The 12611-nt window shown below is 38.9% G+C and overlaps 1 protein-coding gene across 4 annotated transcripts in view; it reads right to left on the bottom strand.

Annotated features, from left to right (window-relative positions):
• The window catches only part of VCAN (versican), a 130361-nt gene that overhangs the window by 46132 nt on the left and 71618 nt on the right, over positions 1-12611 (bottom strand). For 2 of the 4 annotated variants that reach the window (XM_066381789.1, XM_066381785.1), the window contains 2 exons: positions 4222-9429; positions 563-676 (listed from right to left, as the gene is read on the bottom strand). In XM_066381789.1, coding sequence (XP_066237886.1) covers positions 563-676; positions 4222-9429 — 5322 coding nt within the window. The remainder of the gene's footprint in view (positions 1-562; positions 677-4221; positions 9430-12611) is intronic. The other 2 variants (XM_066381786.1, XM_066381787.1) reach the window with 1 other exon arrangement.

The following is a 12611-nucleotide window of genomic DNA, read 5'->3' as shown; positions in this document are numbered from 1 at the left end:
ACCTAAATAAGAATGGGAATAAAGGAAACTGGTTTAATAAAAGACAATTACATTCCTCAAAACCTGAAAGAGAGGAGGACAACAATCTCAGCTCCTGGAGGGCAAGGTTGGCTAGCCTGGCTGCTGAGGACAGCCAGACAAGGCTCCTCCCCATCTCACATCAGAGGAGCAAGTCAGCTAATAAACTCCACAGTTTTAAAAAATAGCTTTGTAAAAATTTGATGTATTTAAATTATTTATTGATATGCAGATTTGGGGGATAGATTGAAATTTTTGTTAATATATATGCAACTTTACATTTGCAGAAAGTTTATCTGTAAAAACCTCAAAAAGACATATCCGAACTCAGTAAGCTTCACTGAGACTTGGGTATATTAACAAAATTCAGTAAACATCTGTCCTCATTTCCCAGAATCTACTTAAATTAGTCTATGATTTTAACTTGATTGAACATCTACACATGAATTTCTTTGTACTCCTCTGATTGATTCAAGCAATATAAATTTCCCCCCAGTGCATCTTCTGGAAAAGCACTACACCTTTTCAGGCAAGGACATCTTACCAAGTTCACACTGGTCACCACTGTATCCTGGCACACAGGTACATACGTAGGAAGTTTCAGTAGAGTAGCAGGTGCCTCCATTAAGGCATGGGTTTGTTTTGCAACGATCAGGTCCTATCATGTTCAGGAAAGTAAGGAAAGCAATTAGGCTCATCTCTAACTTTCAATATATTTTAGCATAAAATGCCACTTACAGCTACCATGACATATAAGCTTTACCGTAGCAATTTAGAGATACTATATATGCAAATTAACATTAACTTTACTTCTGGAGTGTTTTTGGCATTATAACTAATTGTTACAAATTATATCTATTCATTTCTGGGATTCAAACATCATTATATTTAAACAACATTTTGTATCTGGCAATTAATATAATCTACTGCAGATTTAGTTGGCATGATAATGGCAATTGATTTTAGTCAAAAATGATTACACATATGTGCACAGTGAATGGAAATGTATTCTTTTAAACGGGGTTAGTTCATGTGAAATGGCTGGATACACAGAACATGCATTCTTTTTTTAGCAGACTGGCTTGTTACCATCATTTGAATTATTATTGCCTTTTACCACTTAATGCTCAGAAATTTTTTCTTCGAAAGTGTGCACTGAAGTCTCTTCTGCTACATTAATATGCTTTTTCCAAAAACACGTTCCAAATGTACTCCTTTAAACTATACTTGAAGAAAAGCAACACATGGATTAAACTCTACTGTATAAAAACAACCCAAACACAAAAACCTTACCTAAAACGAAACCCCCAATTTTTATTACAATGTTCTCATTAAAACACAAAGAAAACCAATACTCTTAGCAGATATAATTAAAGGCCAGAGAGACAAATTTATGAGGAGAAACAGTTTAAAATGTTTTCTAAATGCAAATACTTTTACACTATTTGAAGCACATATATCATTCTGTAACAATTCTTGTATACTTGTTTTTACATTAATTATTTGAGTATTTTTCTAGAATTGCTTGTTTCAAAATGTTCAAGAATCCAAATTATGGTTTAAAGCTTTACATAATAATTGAGATAAATAAGTTATATATGGGCTGCAACCTATTTTCAAGAATCTTAAGACCCTGAAATAATTACACATGAAAAGAAGATGTTGACTTATGAATTTAAGGAATATTTGGCTAAAAAAGGCACTGCTATAGAAGATATTGAGTCTTTTCCACACAGGAAATTCAAACTCAAACTTTCTGAGTGTTAAGTAAATTCTGAACTACTAGAAAGATTTGATAAATTCATATTCACATGGGTTCAACATTAGGTTAATTCAGTTAATTCAGATGCTTATACCTACTTCTTCCCAAAACTACCCCAATTTTTCTCAGACTCTTTCCCATGTAGTCTTAAAAATATTTAAAACTTCCCTAGCTAGGTGTTTTAGCCTCCTGCCTTTCAAAGTACTCTGCCTTGAGGACGCGGCTACAGCCAACAACACATCTCATGTTGCCCTCAGTGCAAAATCAACGCGACCCTTATGAATCGTCATGTACTATTTCTGTTCCCACCACAGACACTAGACAGCACACAGCGAGTATGGGACAAGGGCTTGACAAGAAAGTGCGTCTTTCTATAAACTTAAAGTAGCCTGGACGAGAAGAAAAGTTTTATTTATATGATTTGTATTCTTCTCTGCACAGTTTGAAGTCATCTCTGAAAGCTGAATCTGCAACGGGCAGACCCAGGCAATCCAATATAAGCTTTGCTTACTGAATTAACCTAAAGTGAGTATGCGTTTTGCAATTAAGATGCAAGCTCTAATTCTGGGTAAACATTGTGGACTGGATAACTGGTACACATTTCTGATTCATTTATCACATTTAATTCTTTTTCAAAATGTAGTTATTACGTGATTTCTATTATCATCTTTTCACCAACCTGAACTATAGTTAAACTAAACTACAAAGAGATAAATTTTGGCCAAATTACCTGGTTACTATTTACAGACTAAATATAGAGTGACGACAAAAAGAGATTCATCAATCACCTTTGATCAATTTTATTCATAAAATATTTCAAATCATTTATAAAAGTTGCAGTTTATGACCATTTTACTCTATCTGAAGCACAAGAAACTGAAACATTAGTGGCACAAAAGATAATATTGGAAGATCAGAAGAATAACTCAAGTACAGCCATGCTGTAAAGCACATTCATTAAAATAAAACTTATTTCAACCAACGCAACCTTGGAAGTACTGATTTGTTTTTCTTTTTCTAGGTAGTAGCTAGGTGGTAATGATTCCATGTCGGTTCCACTGATACTGTTATTTAAATAACGTTTCTGGAAAATACCATTACAACAGACTTTTCAATATTATCAGGTTACATTGAAAAGAAAATAAATTCTACAAAGTAATATATTCCCAGATTTCTGGTTTACATATCATTAACAAGCAACTATCTATTATTATACTGTATTAATAGGAAACTTGCAAAAGCAATGAAACAACCACAGACTCTGAAGTTGATCTGGGTTCAACAAATCCTATTCTTTCCATGGTGGCTGGAGGCTGAGCAGCCGGAGCAGCTGAAGAGCCTCTCTTGTAAATGGGGAGAGCAGTATGTGCTGTGGGGAGAGCAGTATGTGCTGTGGGGAGAGCAGTATGTGCTGTGGGGAGAGCAGAATGTGCTATGTAGCATTTCTGTGAATGGGGAGAGCAGTATGTGTTGTGGGGAGAGCAGTATGTGCTATACAGTATTTCTGTGAATGGGGAGAGCAGTATGTGCTGTGTAGCATTTCTGTGAATGGGGAGAGCAGTATGTGCTATACAGCATTTCTGTGAATGGGGAGAGCAGTATGTGCTATACAGCATTTCTGTGAATGGGGAGAGCAGTATGTGCTATACAGCATTTCTGTGAATGGGGAGAGCAGTATGTGCTGTGTAGCATTTCTGTGAATGGGGAGAGCAGTATGTGCTATATAGCATTTCTGTGAAGATTAAATGATAGTCTATATAAACCTATACTAAATTCATGCTTTTTGTCCATTCAGCAAAAAACAAAACAAAACAAAATACAGCAATCCTCTCTGACAGACAGAGCATAGATCAATACTAAGTGAATACCCACTGTGGCCAGGCACTTTCTTTGAAGCATTATGTAGACTACCTGAAGCAAGGAAATTGAATAAAAGTATGAATGGATAACTGATATTGCATGAACTATGTGAAATGTTTATTAGAGCAATTTTTTATAATTTTAAAGGCCTGACAAATTTTGACACTGCCATAATAACACTTATCAGTGAGATATTTTTAAGAATAGATTTACTTTTCCTGTTTTTAAAACTGATATGTGCGACTATGAAATGTATAACAAAGTAGTACTTTAATTGTGAGTAAAACGAAAATGAATTGTTACACCACTAACATTTAAAAGTTTTCCGTGGTGCAATTGTACATTGTTTCTAAAACCCAGAAAATTACAAAAAACATCTATAAAGCTCAGAAGTGATCTATACTTACTTTCTTTGCATCTCATTATGAACTCAATACTGTGGCCTGGCCTGCTGTTATGTGAACAATACAGAAATTTACACTGATTTAATATCACAATAAAAATTATGTACAAATATATATGTTAGGACCGAGGGACTGTTTCCAACTCTGGAAACAGATTAATCAATGTTGAAACCTTACCTGGCAAATAGACTGCTGTGCCTCCCACTGACTCTTCATTCATGTCAATCAGGAAACCGGTTTCATTAGAAGCTTCCAGAAGGTAAAGTGATGGTGTTGGAAGTGAAATATTTAACTCTGCAGTGTGTACTGTTGCCTGATTATTGGAATCAAGAATTCTCGCCAATCCCTGCTGTTCTGATGCCGCTACTGTGGAATCCTGCCCTCTGAGCAAGCCTGCCTGTGTTGCGGAGTTTATTTCCAGAGAAGGAACAGTGGGCTTCTCAGAAGTCTGTGGGCTGGACTGAGGCACCACACCTGCCCCAGCCCCGTACACTGCAAAAGCGGAAGTGGAGTGTGGCCACAGTGTAGCACCTTCTAGCTTAATTTCACCTGCAGCTGTGACAAGAATTTCATCCTCAGTTCTCATACTAGAAAATACCTTGATTGTTTCTCCAGAAAGTTGAACGCTGGTTTTGTTGGGGGAATCTTGGAGAATCTCAGTTCCTTCTTCAGCAACTAGTTGTGTAGGAGAAGATTCCGTTTGTTCTAATAACTCAGGTTTATTTTCATCTTCTAAAGGTTCTTGTTTTGTATGCATGGGTAAGGATGGAGGCCCAGTTATGTGAAAGTATTCTTCACTTGGTGGTTTGAAAGTCACTTCAATATTTGCAAATTTTCCTGAGGACAACTGAAGTGAGCCAGCATCTACACTGGGCAGAACACTCGGCGGGGGGCCCTCTGTGTGTTCAGAGGCTCCACTGCCTAAGTGGACAGTGAACGGAGATGATGGCATCTCTGAAGACAGCTTTGCAAATGCCATAACTGCTGATGTTGTATCGGTATAATCTGGGAGATTATATCCTTCCATCACATTAGATGCTTCTGTCGAACTCTGAGCCATCAGGTGGATAGTACCAATACTTACATGGGGTATAGAATCTGTTAGTGCCTCCCCAGCTCCTGAAGAGAATTCTGGCTGAAAAGAAGGACCCACATATTTCTTTTCTTCATACTCTTCCTGTGTCCTTTCCAAAGGTCCTGATGTTGATATTACTTCACCTTGGTCTGCAATAGCTTGACCATCAGACAAAGTGCTTGCTTCAAAGATGTCTTCCAAGGCTTTTGCTTCCGTTTTTGGTTCTTTAATATTTGGATGAATTGTGGAAGACTTACCAGGAATGGGCAGTGATGCTGCTGTGGGGAGCAAAATACTTAATTCTGTTTCTGTGCTTGGGATGGGGATTCCAGTTGTGAAGATAAAGCCCATGTGATCGAACTGGCTTCTGTCTTCAGAAGTCATGGATTCATTATGCACTGCCTGAGTGTAGCTAGCCAGAAGAGTATCACCAGAACCTTCAAAGTTTTCCTCCATCAAGGAAAGGTTACCAGCTGCCCCGTACTTCTCTTGAATTTGAGTACTTTCTTCATTACTGCCATGTGGTCCAGATGGTGTCTCTGGATCTAGGTCCGTTTGCATTCCAAGGATATCTTCATACATGGGTTTAGTATGATCAATATCTATGATAGCATTTTTATCTGATGTCAACTCAGGTAGAATTTCAAGGATGGTACTCTCTGTAATTGTCAATAGTAAATCTTTGTCCTCTTTGTCCAGATCTATAATAACATTTTCAGTGGTTGTTTTTCTGTCGAGTTTTAAGGTAGAATTCTCAAATCCACTGGAATGGCTGTGGAAACTATCTGCACTTTCTGTGGACCTCTTATATGACACCATATTTGACAGTGTGCTAGTTGGATCTGGGGAGATGTTATTCTGTTCTAAATGAAAAGGTAGCACCATCGAAACTGTTGGGAATTCATCAATAGTAATGGCTTTAGGACTTGGAACTTTGGGGTGTTTTTCAAGGGATCCATTAGAAACAAGTATGGTGTTTCCTTGACTGGTTGCCTGAGTAGTTTCCGAAGTTTGGACTAAATCAACTATATCCAACTCCCCAGATCCTTGTCCAGAATGTTCATAAAACAAGTCATGTGGCTTTGATGTTGTAACAGATTCTTTGGCCATTCCAAGACCATAAGTTTCAGCCAGTAAATCAGTGGAAGAGGTTGCTGTTTCTCTAGTTTCTGCTACTGAAGAATTCTTGTTAGTGACTTGTTGAGGACCAGGTTGTGGTCGACGACTCTGACTCTCTACTTCCCAACTGTGAGTCTGATTTTGAGGATGCTCAGTGTCTGTGGAGAAGGTGAGAGGTGCCATAGAGGGTCCTTCCATCCTGGTGTCACGTAAAATTTCTAGTAAGGTTGTACTGGGTGCTGTCTCACTATCTTCAGAGATGCTATCTGTTTTGGAAATGAGTGGTCTAACTTCATTTGTTGTATTTTCCATTCCCTCATCATCTTCAGTGGTATCACCTATGATGCTGGTTTTGAAATTTTTGACTTGAGAAGTATGGGGATAGAATGTGCTAATGATTTGTTCCATTTCAGTAAAATTCACTGATACTGTAGTGGGCAAAACTTCTTCTCCTGATCCCAAGCCAGAGAATAAATCAGTATCTGACTCTTTAATAATTGGTCTCGTAACTTTAGGAAAGGGTTTTACATTTTCTTCCTCTTTGATCGATGAACCTGTAACTACATTTTCAGCTAGAATAGATTCAGCCACTGAGGTAGTAGCTAAGAAAAAATGCGATTTTCCAGTAACTTTGGGGAGAGTTGTATAGGGTTCCAAACCTTTTGCACTGGAATCTGCAGTAGACATGTCAACTGAGGAAATGTCTTCCTCCTTCATTTCCTTATCAGTACTGTAAGTTGTCTTTTTTGTAAGTGTAGAAAAATTTGTGGTTTGAAATCCAGGTTCAATAAATCTTTGTGAATCAAAACTTGTTTGGTCTGGTGCAACAGAGCTTTGAGGGGATTCAAAAGATTTTTGTTCTTCAATTTTTTCCTCTACTACTGTTTTGCTTTCAACTTCTTGTGTTACAGGATTGAATTCTTGCCTGGACCACAATTTGGTTGGCCCCATCGTCTGGGGAAAGCCCATGGAAACTGTGCCACTGACCCTCACTTCCCCCTTTTCTGTTGGAGCTTCAGTACCTTTACCTCCTGCTCTTGGTAAAATGGTGGATCTCTTATCAGCTTCTTTGATAGAACCTTTTTCTTCCAAAACTTGCTTAATAAATGGGGATTCTGTACCAAGAACATGTTCCACAGCACTTGGAAACACCTGGTCAACAGAGCTGCTGACTGAGACCGCTTGCTCACCTGAACTCTCAGCTGAGAATGTGAATTCTTCCCAAGGGAAGGCTGAAGTGCTGACTAAGGTGCCACCAGGTCCTTCTGAGTTCGCTCTGTAATTGATGTGACCTGAAGTAGGTATTGTTGATGGTGACATCTGGGTATCTTTAAATGCTGCATCCCCAGAGCCTTCTTCTATCTTTCCTGTTTCTTCTTTTGTTATGGGATTAGATATGGTTGAGTACTCTCTAAAGTCACCACTGAAGTCTTCCTCCACAGGAAAATCTGTGGAGAAGCCCTTTATTTCTGTCCCATGATTTGGCTCTCCTAAAACCTCTGCTGTAAGGTTTTCCTTGGATGTTTGGCTTATGATTTTAGTAACCTCTCTATCCATCACTGTACTCAAAACTAGTCTTGTCAGCTCAGAAGGGAATATAGTTTCCACATGGGGAGACAAAGTGCCATCTGTTTCCTTTTTAATTTGGATTTCAGGCTCTAAGGTTAATGGAAATGAAGAAACAGTAGCGGTTTCTGGGTGGGCAGCAGCTTCTCTAAAGCTTTGCTCCATAGAGAGAGAGGCAGGGCCATGTGGGACAGTGGACGGCCCTTCCTGCACCCCAGGTTGACTGTGACTGCTGGGCTCAGTGGGGTGGACCCTGAGGTTGTCTAAAGTATTTGTTTCTGTAAGGACAAGATTAGAACTCGTCTTTTCTCTTTCAGACTGCGTGGGTGTTGTCGAGGGCATAAAACTGTTCCTGGTGGCTGACGCAGAATCGCTAGAAGTAGTTTCATTGGAGTTTTCTAATTCAGAGGGTGAAATTAATTGATCTGATCTCTGTGTGAGCAAATGTAGCTGAGCTGTGGAAGCTGCAGTTCCTTCCTCTTCATCTTTCCCTCGCTTTCCCTCAAGAGATGTACTGAAAACCCACCCAGAAGTGTCTGTTTCCCTTACAATTTTGGTGGGCACTACTTCTGTAGACGGTTGTTCAGAAACTGAATAAATAGCGGTTGCAGGAACATCATAAAGGTTGTCCGTAATCATTATCTTGCCAGTGTCGATAGTAACTAGTTCCACTGTAGTATTTCTCTGCAATGAATTGGTTATCAAGGAAAACACTGTGTCTTTATTTTCTTCTGCTTCCCCAGAGCCTTCTGGCACTGGAATTAAAGGTTTCCTGGAGAGCTCTTCAATGTGTCTAAGGGTTAGTTCCACCCAGTTTTCCACAGCGGTCAATGGGTCAGCAGGCTGGGGACTTCCTGTTACAGCAGCTGATACTTTCTCTGAAACATTTGCTGACACAGAACTTGGAACTGTACTCAGAGAGTATGTGATAGAAGCACCTTTTTCTGCCTCTTTGCCAAATGTTACTTCTGAAGCCCTTAAAAAAATCATTTCTGTGGCTTCTCCTGAAGACTCTTCAGGAAACAAAGGTACAGGGTCAGTATGTTCACCTACCAGATTATTAAGTGCAGGACCTTTCTCTGTGGCTGAGTTTTGTCCTTCTGTGGCTTCTAGCTCACGCAATGGAACTGTGGGGAAAACGTCAGGCTCACCACTTGAAAAATGCTCTGGCGTTTCAGGGTAAGTCTCAGGCTTCCATGTCATTTCAAGTGATTCAGTAGTTTCTTTAGATTCATTTGGTTGCACAGCAGTAGATGATCCAGTTTTGGCCATGAGAAACTGATGAGTATCACTTTCACTGCTGTCTGAAAAATTCTGAGAAGGTGCAACACTTTCAAACTGGCCACGCCTAGCTTCTGCTGCCTCCGGGTCCTTGGGCACAGTAGTGACTAGGTGTTTCCCATTTATGTATTGTACCGAAGGGGTGGTTGTTATGTCAGTAGCGTTTGCGCAGTCTTCATCTTCCTCTTCATCTTCTTCACTGTGGTATAGATCTAATTCAATTAATTCAGGTAAAATTGCAGCAATTAGGTCGTGCTCTGAATCTGTTTCTTCACTACAAGGTTCATCTTCTTTAGATTCTGAATCTATTGGATGACCAATTACACTCAAATCACTCATTCGACCTGAAAAAAACAAAGAGTTTTCACAATACTTAAATAAAACGTTTGGCAGCGTATGACAGAGAAACTGATAGTAAGGCTGGCAGACCACTCTCACACATAAGGAAGGATTCAAGTCTTTCACATTAAGTACAATCACCCTTCTACATGGTTTTCAGTCCTCAGATTTGCTGTTTTATATGAACAGTGGGAAAAATAAATCCAATTTAGGATTATAGAAACAGGTTATAAAAACTTTAACATGTTTAACAAAGTAGCATCCATAAAATGAAACAGGAAATCACACATATACATCGTAATTGTGAAATGTGGGAATTCATCTTTGTGTGAACTGAATAAAAATTAGAAATCAAGACCATTTCACCAAATCATACAGAAAAAGTAACATGATTACTGTCTTTCATATAAGAGGATACACAGACCCACTCTATTCTGTAAGGAAATGAGAAGAGATTCTTTCTGGCCTCCTGTCATGATCTGTCTTAAAGAAGACTGTCTTTAGGTCAGTAGAGGAAAGGCTTCATTATCGCCTGTCACAGTGCAGTAACAACCCCTCCCAAAGCAACAGTTGGGACAAGACTTAGCTGCAAAGGCTGTCACCACCTCCCAGATCCAAGGGCAGGAAGCCTTGGATGGGGCTCTCTGTGCACGGATAGCTCATGTAAAACACCAGGAAGGAAGAGCCCTTCAAACTTTTACACCTTTATCTTTCAGGACAGATGACCTCGATGGGTCTATATAGTTCTTTTTAAAACACTTCCTCCAAAGTAAGTTTAAGAGTCACATCTAAACATTTTGAACTAGCATACTTTAAATAACAGATATCCTTAGAACATTCTCTAGACAGTATTTTGCCATTGGGTAAAACTACTAAGGCCATTTGACATTCCTGCCTCCAGAAATACACCAGCAAAGCTCCTTGCCTGGGCACCAGGCAGGAGAAAATTCTGGGCCCTCACTCTCATTAGCCTGGAATTCCACTGTCCTGGGAAAGGGTCCCGCCACTACAGCTGCCCTATTCCTAACATCATGGCAGTGTGAAGAGGTGCCCATGGGCACACTGATCCATGAAGAAGACAAAGTAAAGCACAAAGGATTGCAGAGTCTGGCCCTCCAGCCCACAGAAACACCATTGCAGAATTCTTTTCAGCCGATCAGTGACCCATGCCACACATGCTCAGGCTGCCCTGAGAAGCTTACAGAAGGAGTAATTATGACGGAGCCACACCCGTCCCCCATAGGTAGGGAGATTGTTCCTATTGTAGGAAGCTGCTCCCTCCCATGTATGAAAGGACCAATACCTAGCATTTACTGATAGAAAGAAAAGGTCCTACTGAGAAGGAATCAGTATTGCTTGTATTCTTTATGCATCAACATAAATATAGACATATATGAACTATCAATAAAAACTCTGCAAAGCTCCATTTTTAACTATGGTTTGTTAAAGAAAACAAAAAGCACAAGACCTTCATGTAACTAGAAGACATACTATATTTACATTTATTCCTTCCACTTGAATAAGAACAAAAAAGATAACTTCTTTGTATCCCATCTTCACAAAACACTGTTTATACAGGGATGGCTTACTGCTGCCAGTTATACATCCTCCCTTATTAACTTTCACACACTGCAGTTCACTTCTTAGATCTCAGTCTCTTTCCACACCATACTTCCACCAACCTTTCAACTATGTAAACACAGGCTCACAGGTATTTAAGTGAATGAAAGACAAATTTCTGCCATAAGAGAAGTGAGGTCAATGCATAAGGCTAGTATATAATAAAAACATAAAATGAATACAGATGATTTTTGCCATACATGTTACAACACACTCCTAACTGCCAAACAAGATGACAACTAAATGCCTTCCTTTTATTAAAAAACCTAATTAAAGAAATAAGTTCATTCAATATTAGATTACTGAAGTTGTTACAGTGATCTCATGTTGCGTATGTTTTAAAAGAGAACACAGTAAAATTTACAAATAATAACACCTGTAAGAGCTTGCAGGGAAGCCTACCTTTCCACTATGAAAAAATGAGAAAGGGAATTAATATGTGTATGCATATATGTATGTGAAAGAATAACTTTTAATGCCTTTTGTTCAGATGAATGTCTTAAAATATCACATCAAGAATTCTATCTATTCACCAAATTAAGTAGCCTTTCACTGCTGATACTATTTGAATAAATTGAGTTAAGCCGGACTTGGTTAAACTATTCTGTACTTCATAGTATTTAATGGGAGCTTCAAAAATGTGCCTATCTTAATGTTTATACACTTGTTTTACCTTCAACTCTTTTCCTTAAGTGTAAATAAAATTATAATTCACATTAGGAAGTGTCACACACAGAGAGATACTAATTTCACAAAGTACCTTTCATTTAAATACAGAAATAAGAAACATTGATCTGTGTCAGGAATATAGACTCCTCCCTACATTTTGTACCCTTTTATAAGTAATGGAGATAAAATTAACCATTCAGCCAAGCTTCTCCAGCCAGACACAAGTATCAGCAAAGAAATAACTGTTCAACCTGACCAGGTGGTGGCACAGTGCATAGAGCATCGGACTGGGACATGGAGGACCCAGGTTTGAAACCCCAAGGTCCCCAGCTTGAGTGCGGACTCACCAACTTGAACTCAAGGTTGCTGGCTTGAACAAGGGGTCACTCGGTCTGCTGTAGCCCCCAGGTCAAGGCACATATGAGAAAACAAACAATGAGAAACTAAGGTACCACAATGAAGAATTGATGCTTCTCGTCTCTCTCCCTTCCGGTCTGTCCCTATCTGTCCCTCTCTCTGTCTCTGTCTCTGTCACACACACACACACACACACACACACACAATAACTGTTCAGTATTGTTTGTTTATATTTATATTAATGAATGCTAACACCTTATTACTCATAAATCTATGAAGATTTCCCTTAACACGCTAGACCATCATATCAGAATATTTCACCAAAAGATTGAACTGTGAAGTGCAGTGTATTCCATTTTCTAATCTAAATAAATAACACAATATTTCAATCACAGTAATATAAACATAGCAGAGATAGACTTTGCATATTCTTCACAAACACAGCTTGGCTTCATACTGGTTTCGAAGTAATACACAAAATTTAATTCACTACCACAGATATGCATGCCACCTAATTGTATATATTATCTCTTCAGGAGAT

This window comes from Saccopteryx leptura, chromosome 4 (assembly GCF_036850995.1).
Source record: "Saccopteryx leptura isolate mSacLep1 chromosome 4, mSacLep1_pri_phased_curated, whole genome shotgun sequence".
Lineage (NCBI taxonomy): Eukaryota > Metazoa > Chordata > Mammalia > Chiroptera > Emballonuridae > Saccopteryx > Saccopteryx leptura.
This window is presented reverse-complemented; position numbering and strand designations above follow the sequence as displayed.